General features: G+C 45.5%; 1 protein-coding gene across 1 annotated transcript in view; it reads left to right on the forward strand.

Annotated features, from left to right (window-relative positions):
* The window catches only part of LOC119400482 (RNA binding protein fox-1 homolog 1-like), a 412,311-nt gene extending 403,909 nt beyond the window's left edge, over nucleotides 1-8,402 (forward strand). The window contains 3 exon segments of the mRNA XM_037667541.2: nucleotides 1,738-1,844; nucleotides 3,714-3,798; nucleotides 4,278-8,402. Coding sequence (XP_037523469.1) covers nucleotides 1,738-1,844; nucleotides 3,714-3,798; nucleotides 4,278-4,322 — 237 coding nt within the window. The 3' untranslated portion in view covers nucleotides 4,323-8,402.
* The last annotated feature ends 1,758 nt before the right edge of the window (nucleotides 8,403-10,160 follow it).

The raw sequence follows: 10,160 nt of genomic DNA on the forward strand, positions 1-10,160 counted from the left end.
ATCTTTTGATGTAGTAGTGATATCGATGATTATTGTTGCAATTGAAAGCTTATGAGCACCTACACACAATAAAGCCAGTAAACTGTGACATCTTTTATGGAACAATTTTTTATTTGGCAATATAACTGAAAAAAGCTTTGGGATTCCCAACCCCCAAATTGGACATGAAAATAATTTAAAGGGGCTCTACAACACTATTCAACTCCCCATTCTTTACTTGCGGGTTGCGTAGACTGATGGCGGGGGGTATTTTTAGCAAAGGTCTAAGCACCAACATCAAATGATTTAGTATTTTAATCGCACAATAAAATTGCTACATCGCTGCTGACCGCATCAGCACGTAGTGGCGCTCACCAGAACTATTGCGGGCAGAAATGACGACGACGCGCACCAGCCTATGATTGGATAAATGTAACGTTAGAAGTGTTCGTGGCGTGGCATCGAAGTTGAGATTACTGTTGGGTTTCATTTTTCTTTTCTGTGCTTTTTCAATGAACTCCAAATAGACGTCGCAACAAACAAGATCACTACAACCACAAAGCACGACAGAGGCGCTGGCTGCCATTTTGCCTCTGGTTTTTTTTTGCCTGCGCCGGTCGGATGTCCATTTGAAACGCTTCTTCCTCTTCCCTCTTTTTGTGTCTGTACGTTTGCAAGCTGCCTCTTTCCGCACGTGAAGCGGTGCAAGTTATCCTGTCCGTTGAATGACCTTGTATATCATCGGGCTGCTCACTGAACATAGGGGCGACCGTTCCACAAATTGCCTTCTCAGACTTGAAATGGTATAGCGCATTACGGGGAAGAAGAAACGGCCTAGCAGACCGACACAAGAGGACAGAGCGCTAACTTCCAACTTGGAAGTTAGCGCTCTGTCCTCTTGTGTCGGTCTGCTAGGCCGTTTCTTCTTCCCCGTAATGCGCTATACCATTTCAAGTACGACGAACCAACTCGCCCAATCTTCAACACTTGTGGCCTTCTCAGAATGAGATGAGGGAATGACATGGAACGTCGTTCTAAGGAACAGCAGCCAAAGCCTTGCCAGCCTCGCTTCGAAGCAGTAGCACCCGCTCAAGTTTTGACAAATCGGGCGTCGCGCACCACATTTGTTACTATGGCAACGATGTCAACAATACGTTGGGAAGGACAAGCAACAATGGTGTGCAAGCTTCCCCTACATAGGAGTTTTCAGCTCATTTCATTGGGGCTCTCTGAAACATCACAATGCGAGTGAAATCTGGTCGTGTGACCCCGCAAAAATCGAGTTAAGGGTAGGCAATTTTTTTTTCTTGTGTTTTGAATTTTCTAGATGGAATAACTTTGGACTGCGTGCCACCATCGCTGCCGTTCTTGCTGCACTACCCTGTCCGTACTTCATTCTACGCAACCCATGAAAAAATGGGGCGTTGAAGAGTGTTGGAGGACCCTTTTAATAAAAATAGAGATAAAATTACAGTGGTGGTCCTAGTTGTGATCTCTGATTGTTCTAGAATATGCCCATATAAATTCTTCTATGATATTGAATGATAACATTGCAGAAAAGTAGAGCAAATCAATTTTTTTATTATATATTATCTCAAGCTACCTCAGATGAGAAAAATTAATTGCATATGTGATTTTAGCAGGCTAAAATATACTTTGCCTGAAAATTTCATTTGTATGTGAAAAGGAAATTTAAAATTATTTTTTAAAAGACCAGTGTCTCTCCTTAATTGCTTAAGAATGAAATGCTGCATGCAGGCGACGTATGCTGCAAGCGCTGCCTACACAGCGGCGGCAGCGAGGAGTTATGCGGCTGCGGCTGCAGCTGCGCAACCAGCCGTGGCTTCCTACACTGCTGTGGCAGGGTGAGTTCTGCAACACTTCCCGTTTGTGCTTTCTGTGTGTCGTTCTAACTCGAAACTTTTTCACCTAGTGTTCCTCACTTAGTGTACCAGTTTAATAGAACAAGGTGAGCTGCACTACCATTTTACGGCATTCAAAATTTGTTTGATAAACATACGGCAAATTATTTCAAACTTTGACGACAGACTTCTACTCAGTGCTAGGTATACGGTCTGAATATTTTTCCTCTTCTTTTTGAGGCATCTTGAAAGCAGATTATTTAATCTTGCGTTATCACATGCCGCACACTGACTGCTGTGTGAAGTTTCACTGTGGCCTTTGAGAAGATGGTTACTCGCGGGTGGCGGCTGTCTGTGGTAAAGACAGTGATGACTGTGCAATGGTTAATACTGCTAGCAGTGTACATTGATAGCTGATAAGGAGAAGCAAAACTGCCAGCCGGCCTAGTTGGAACGAATTCAGGTCCGAAAGGCATTATTTGAAGCCCCACCTCTGCCGCGTCTATCATCTCATAGGTTCGAAGCAGCGCTTTTGCAAGTCGATCTGTTTGCAACAGTAGGAGAGGCCAAAAGTCAGCTTTGGCGCAATGCCGAAGCGTTATGGTGTGAAGCAGACCAGAAATTCAAAGGGGCCGCTATCACTGCGCCGTGCGGCAATGTCTTTACGGATAAGCAGCGGAAATGCAGGGAGGCATGATGGCGGCAGCTGGCAAACGGGCCAGTACGGCTTAATTGCTGACAACCCTTACGATAAGCATCTTCAGTCAACTGTTCGGTAGTGCATGTGGCCTAGCGCAGTTGGACGCATACTGCACGCATTTAATAGGCGAGAACCCAAACACACCGTGCCGCCATTCATGCTGCCTCTTTAGGCAGTTTTAGAATAGCGTACGCTAAGTTAGCGTTAGCGTTTGCGGCCCGCTATTTTCGTCACTTAACGGGAGCCCGCAAGCGGTTAGCGAATGACGGATGCGCAGTTGCGCGAAAAGCCAACGCAAAGCTTTGCGTACACTATTCTAAAACTGTATTTTGTACAAGACCGCTAGGTGCGCCACACAGACGCGTTGCCTTCACGGACGAAACCAGCTCGCCATTGCCGCGTCCGTGTGCGGTCAGGAACAAAGTGCGCATCACGAACGCTTTCATGATAAATGCGTGCGTACGATACAGCAACAGTACAGTGACGGCGTCAGGTTAGTTGGCGATGTGCTGCACACGACTAGAAATGATCAGCTTCACACGGCAGCAAATGCTGCGTATCGGCGGCGATTCGGCGATGTGTGTACGCATCGTTTACATGCGCACACGCATCGGGGAAAGCCGGACGAGTCGTTCGCTCTTCCACCACAGTCTTCATGCTCCATGCGAGAGAGCCGTAATCTATCCTGTGCTTTGCTGGTATCAGCGGCGCTCATCACGAGATGCAAACTTGCAAGTGGCGGATGGCACGCAGTTAAGCGGGGTTCGCGGCAGGTACGAAATGTATTTGCGAGAGCCTGGGCGCGCACCAAAATGCCTGATAATTGTACTGGGAGGCATTCATGCTATTTCGGACGTGGCTGTGGCGATTTGACCGCTTGAGCGGAATGTAAAAGCATGAATTCGTTTTTTCGGATTGCCCGATTTTTCGGACGATTTTGCGGTCCCTAGGGAGTCCGAAAAATCGGACGTTGACTGTATCTCGAAATTTTGCTGGTTTTTACTACTTCAAGCTAATGAGATACTACTGTATAGACATTTCCCCACATATCAGCAGATCTGAGCCGTTTGCACAAGTCAGGTGTGTGTGCATTGCCGTAATGTCTCGTGGTGTGTCGAGGATAACACTGCCTGCTGCCATGTCCAACGTGTGGCTTCCTTCCATTTGCCCAGCTCCCCTTCGCTCTACTACAGCTACGGGCGGGAGTATGCCGACCCCTACCTGGGCCACAGCATAGGACCAGTCGCTGGCTATGGGGTGAGTACTTCAGCATGTCATTGCAGGTCTGTTCTCTGCATTGTCGGGACCAACGTGGAAGCTCATACAAGTGGGCTCTGGCATGTGTTTCTGCATTATAGCACAACAGCGATACTTAAGCACGGCAACGCTCTGGTCACCGTCGCTTGCGGGAGAGTCACAAGAACTGAGCAGAGGTAGAGGGGAAAAGGGACTAGTATGTACGCATACTCCAAATGCAGGCATGAGAGTGAAAGAGCTTTGGTCCATAGATGTCATCTTTTTTGCTCTTGGTTGCCTTTGAGGCTTTGACGGATGACAGTCTTAAATGTTGCCATAATTACATCACAGTAGGAAGTGGGGGAAATTGTCACTGGGATGCAAGTGTGTACGCTGCCTAGGCTAACATCGAACAGATAAGCGTTTTCTCCAACAATCAAATAGAAATGCATTGCTAGGATGTATTTTTACATTTGGTGTTCTCTTTCTCCCTCTGACAGACTGCAGTCTACCGGAGTGGCTACAACCGATTCACTCCCTACTGAGGGTGTCCCGCTAGTGGAGCAGCTACGCCGGGTGGGGAGGGACGATGAGGGAGGACAAGGTGGTGTCAGTGGCAAGAGAGAAAACGAAGAAAAAAAGCAGCAAAAAAAAAAAGCTTGTCACCGGCAGCAGTTGACAACCAGTGCAACGTGGAAAGCTTTGCCACCTTCATTGTCGCTCCCTGACTTGTCATCATCTGGCTTTTCTTTTTTTTTCTCTTTCCCCCCAGCCTTTAGTTCTTACTTGTCACTCAGCACATACGGAAGAATATGTAGGTGGGAAAAATTGTCTTTTCATCACCGCATTACTCGCCACTCCCCATTATAAAAGTGCGTGTGCACCCGTTCTGTCGTCCCTCGCGAGAATCTGTGCTGCTCACTTTCTCACTGGGGCTGTGGGAGGGGCCTTGGGACACGCGATCGGCATGGCGTGTCACCGGCTGTGCCGATAGTGACGCAAGACGCCTCGTCGTTTCGGTACCTCTCCCCCCACGGAGAAGACTCTTCCAGGCCTGCTGGTTTCACTTCTCGTGCTGTACTTTTTGGCTCTGGATTTCTGTACCCCCACTCGGATTTAATATCTTAAGCTCATTCTTTCCAACCTGTATTTCAACTTCGCACAAAAGGAATGTATGAAGCCGTGCAACTTCCTTTTAGTTCCCCATTTATACCTGCCGAGGTCACTGTAGCCGTTCATTGTGCTTCTGTCTGTACTCGCATTGGGCCCTCCTTTGCATTGATGACATTCTTTCGGGATAGCCTTCTTCCTTTTTTTTTTTCCCCTTTTTCCTCCTTGGTTATTGGTGGCGCATCTGCTCCTCCTGTAGTGAATGCGACTGCAATGTAATTTAAGTTCTTCTTTCGAGCGAATAAGTCAAATTTTTTTTTAGATCGCATTGAATCATCATCATTATTTCTCTATTCTTTCTTGAAATTTGGTTGGGCCCCTTTCCCCTTCTTAAGCTGCATCGGCCTTTGTTTGTCAACCTATGTTCGCGTTTATTTTTACTGTAATTTTTTTTCCGTTGTTGTCGTTTGCCAAGGCGCATTTTTAGCATTTGTGTTTAGTCTTCGTCTCTTTTATTTTGTCAGTGTCGTCGTGTTTGGATTCAGGTCACCACTTCAGCGTGCATTGTTGCGGTCAAAGAACGGTGGAGGGGGAAAAGAAAGGCCTGTAAGCGATGGTTAAGGAGAGATTTGTACGGAAAGCACAAAATGCCCTCTCGCTCTGCTTTGGTTAGGGGCAAGAAAAAACATTCTCTGCAATGGATTGAATGCTCCGGTAAACGAAGTTTTTCACCTCATTAAGCTCTAGAGCAAGTCAGTGCAGTGTTTTCTCTTAGGCACGGATGTGGAGCACTGGCATTATACGGCTGTATAGAGGAACTAAATAATAAAGTCGATGCATTGGTTTCTCCTGACGTCGAAAGAATTGAACCACACGTGTACCATGTCCAGCTGTATTGGTAAAAGTGACTGAATCGTTACAGAATGCTGGAGGCGTAGCAACAACCACTTGGCCAGTCACTCGGCAACCAAGAACATTGAGCTGCTTATGGAAAGCACATTTGGCACGCAGAAGTGCCGCGTTTTCTAGTTTCCAATAAATCGCCCGTTTGAATCGGATGCCCATACATAAATTCCAATAGTTCAGTAATATCATTGAGTGAGTCTCCCTTCAGTACTTGTATAATGACAAGTACATGATTATCCACTCACGCTGACAAATTTTCTTTTCTACACTTTACGAGGCATTAGTTAATGCGGGAAATCTGCCCTGGGTAGAGCATTTTATACTCAGTGTTAAAAGTGAGTCTGTCGAGGTACACGCCACATTTCACTTCTGTTCTGTGGCAAATAGCGCAAAAATGGTATGGGGGTAGTTCCTGAACCGGATACTTTGGGCAGTCAGTCATGTCGCCAAAGACTAAAATACTCTCGGAAAGTCGCACGATGGTGACATACACACAAGCTCAGTTTTTTTTTGTGTGTGTAATTTTTTCCTTCTTTGTACATATTTATTATCTTGTCCAAGCAGTCCTGCCCTTCCCTCTCTATCCCTTAAGCTTTTTAATTGAGACCTGTAGTACTGTGAATTGAGTGAAACGACGCACCTTTCTTTTTTCTTCTAACCCTTCGTTTTCCATCTGGCTGCGTTAACATCCAAAGCCAACTCTGCAAGCATAGCAAGTGAAATACAAGCGATCGAAAAAGAGGGAAAGGTGAAGCCCAAACGTAAACTGTTTGCATCACTAATGACTAATCTACAGCTGTTGTTGAGGGCACCAGTTCTCACCAGCCTCACCCCCCTTTTAAAGCAGATATCCCTCTCCAAAACACTCCTATCGTAGAGCAGCTTCTGCTTTCACATTCTGCACGCGTTTTTGATAAAGTCGTCAATGCCTTGAGCGAATTGTAACCGTTAGCCTGGCGTCAAGTTTAGATAGCTCCTCTTAATCTTTTTTTTTTTTTTATCACCGTAGTTTCTGGTTGTGTTCACGTCCCAATGCTCCTTCGGCTTTTGAAAGGCTCATCCTCTTGGTAGACCTGTGCTTGTATATCCGCAGTCTGGACACAGTAGCTGCATGTCATCTTTGCTTTAACATGGCCGTTTCGTTCCTGGGAGGTGTTTTTCACTCGAGACATTGTTGCATGTGGTTTTGTTGCCAAAACGCCTCTTTTGATGTTACGCTCGTGAGACCAATACAAGCATCTGGAAAACGGCATGTATTCGTCGCCCTCGCGAGACCACTGTTTTTTGCTTTGGCTTTAGTCCTGTGGCTTTAGGGTGGGCAACTTGTCAATAAGCAGTTCTCTTTTGCATTGTCTATGTCGCCGTTCTTTCAGACCTTTCCCATCTTTCAACGACTCCGCTAAATTTTACTAGATTATTGCGCGCAAAGTAGTCCTGCCGTTGTGCTTCTCAGTACTACTCGCTGCTTTGAAAATTCTGTTGTTGCAGCTGATTCTTTAGTTCCCCACGTGTGTATACGAGATTTGTGTGCTTGGACGATTCGAACCACGTCACTCCTAAACCATTCTTGCGTGTGAAGTTAATGGCAGCTGATGCCCATTAGTTAGGGCTCTTGCAGTACGTGTGTGTGTGTGTGTGAACCCACTTTGCATTACGCTTTCAGCATGTCTTTTACTCACGTTTGCATACAGCCTTCTTTAGAAAGAGTTCCAAATGCAATCAATATTCAGTGCATCTGTTGTCTTCATTGCTTGGTCACTTCTTGCAGTGAAGTTTGTGGCAGAATTAGATATTGGCAATATTTTTTTAAGAACATTTTTTTTTCTTTTAATTTCCTAAGCCCATTATTCAGTGTAAATGTGTGAAGACTTGTTTTGTCTACCTCAAGAATGTCACAGCGGTTCCCTTGTCATAACCTTTTACTGGGACACTCGATATTGGAGTAAAAAGTCTTGGTGTTTTATTGTGAGGTCGCCCTTTTGCTTTTCCCAATATCTTTTGTACCTATGGTGTTCATATGTAGGCTCAGATGTATAAAGTGTGCATCCGCTTTTTGTTTAAAAGAGAGCAGAACACAGGCATGACAACACGGTCTGGTTTGTTCAAGTACAAAATTTCTCAACTCTTCTGACCCATTGATGTACCACTCTTCAAAGCACTTGATGCCCTCTCCTTTGCATGACTAATATGAAGGGGAAAAAAATTTATCATTTCTTTTGTGCAAGACTATGTCTAAGCACAGAATTTTTGTGTTAAATATTCGCATGTGTGTCCCATGTCTCTGGTGTGTGCATTTTTTAATTGAGGCCATTTTTGCTACAAACCCTTCAGGAAAAAAAATATATTTCTGCACTGTCGCCACCTTGCAAAGTGTAACTAGGCTGATACCTTCACGAGTGACGTGCATGTTGCGCTTTCTTATGTATTTTTCCCCCCAACCTTGTTCTTTCATGAAAGGATGCGAGCAGTACACGCAATGAATCTCCTCTTGTTGCTACACAAAACAGAAACAAGCGAAGCAAGAAGTGGACAAGCAGTCTTTGTTTTTCTTCTTTTCTATGTGTTGTATGTGTAATAATGGTTGAATAAACGAAACGGTCGATGTACAAGACTTGTCACCCGTGTCTATCCTTGCTAGGCAATATACAGTAGAACCTCATTCATGCCTTTGTGAACAAAAACGCTGGAAATAACCTACTATCTGGGAAAATGCACAATCTGAATTGCGAAGTTTCACTTGATAGCAGTAATGCGAACGTTGGCACCTGCAAATTGTATAAAACTTTGAATGTATCAATGAGGTTCTACTGGATTGCCATGAATTGAGGGAGTGTAATCAATAGCCAGAATAAGCAGGCCAAACACATGTGGTGGTAAGTTTGAATGTCTTCTATATCCACGGTAAGTGCATGCGTGCCTTTCGAATAAACTGGCTTCGACAAGTTGTGTGCAGCACCCACATTATGCTACTTACTAATGCAATAATTGCATACCAGCTTGACGAGTAATACTAAAGTGAAGCAGTGAATCTCTCTACTGCAAATGCATACTTTGAAAACTGCTGTTGGTATTGAAACCCACCAGCGCACTACTGTTGGCAATCTGCCTTCTTTATTTTTCACGTGGCACGGCGCATGCGCCCTTGCCCGAGTGAGATGGTCTCGAAACTCGGTGGTAGGGTCGTAGGGTCTTCACCAAGGAGGTTATATACTATTTCTTCTGGAGTGGAGGTGGCGCCCCCGTAAGTGAAGCCGGTCGCCGCCATATTGCAAAAGGAAAAACTCGGAAGCAGACGACGGAGTGCGCTCCGTTGCCCCGCCGTCGCAGTTGTCTTTGGGAACGGTGGCATGCTTTTGTAAAGCAGTTAAACATTTTACGAGGCCATGGCGACTTCGTGCGTCGCTTATGGCTGCACAAATCGCAATAAGAAGACGCCTGGGATCACTTTTCACGTGTAAGTGTCCTCACTTAGTTCGCTGACGATTGTCTGTTTTTCGCGCATGCTGTTAAACTGGAAACAATTTGAAAGGTGCGCATACATGTAATACATGCGTGCAGTTGTAGCGACGAAAATTTTACGCTTTAAATGTTCGCTGACACGACGTTGTACGTAATTTTTAAGTGTATACACGAAGTGGGTGCAGTCTAGCTGGACGTACCGAGCAATATTGGTACGAGTAGGAAGTCAGAACGCCCTTAGAATTCCGAGCTTTCTGGTGTTTTCTTGCAAGTCAAGACTGACGGCGTGCATGCATATTTATCCGGTGCATGGATATCGAATTTGATGGATTTTATCGAGGAATTGGCAAACGCAACATTCCATATGACGTGATTATCCGTGTTACATGTTTCCAAAAGACTGCGCGCAGCGTTCTACCTGGGAACGTGCCGGTCGAAGAAGTGGTTAGAGAGCTAAGGACGGTTACCAGCTCGACCAGCTCTGACCACCTCTGCTCCCTGTAAAACAATTTTATCTCTAAAATAAGGTGCCGCCCGTTTCATGGCCGATACCCCGCGGTGGGTTGCGCCAGGTTGCCAAGGAACAACCAACCAACCAACCACCTCTGCTCTATTCACTTCGCAGAATGCTGCTTCGACAGAACGGGGCAGACGGCCTGGCACCTACAATTTGTACCTACAATTTTTCCTGCTTTCCCAGCGCATCTACAAAAGCCTGTTAGTTTCTACCTCCTTGACGTAGCTTCAACACAAATAGTTACGAAAAGAAAAAATTGCGGCAAAAGCAAGATGTAACTCTTTTGAAATCCGACCAAACCGAAATCGAAACACCGAAGGACGCGGCTGCTTTACTTTTTATGCGTCTAGTCTGAGAGGGCGAGAACTACCTCGTTTCGAGGCTGTGCGCG

The sequence above is a fragment of the Rhipicephalus sanguineus genome, chromosome 7, assembly GCF_013339695.2.
Source record: "Rhipicephalus sanguineus isolate Rsan-2018 chromosome 7, BIME_Rsan_1.4, whole genome shotgun sequence".
Classification (NCBI taxonomy): domain Eukaryota; kingdom Metazoa; phylum Arthropoda; class Arachnida; order Ixodida; family Ixodidae; genus Rhipicephalus; species Rhipicephalus sanguineus.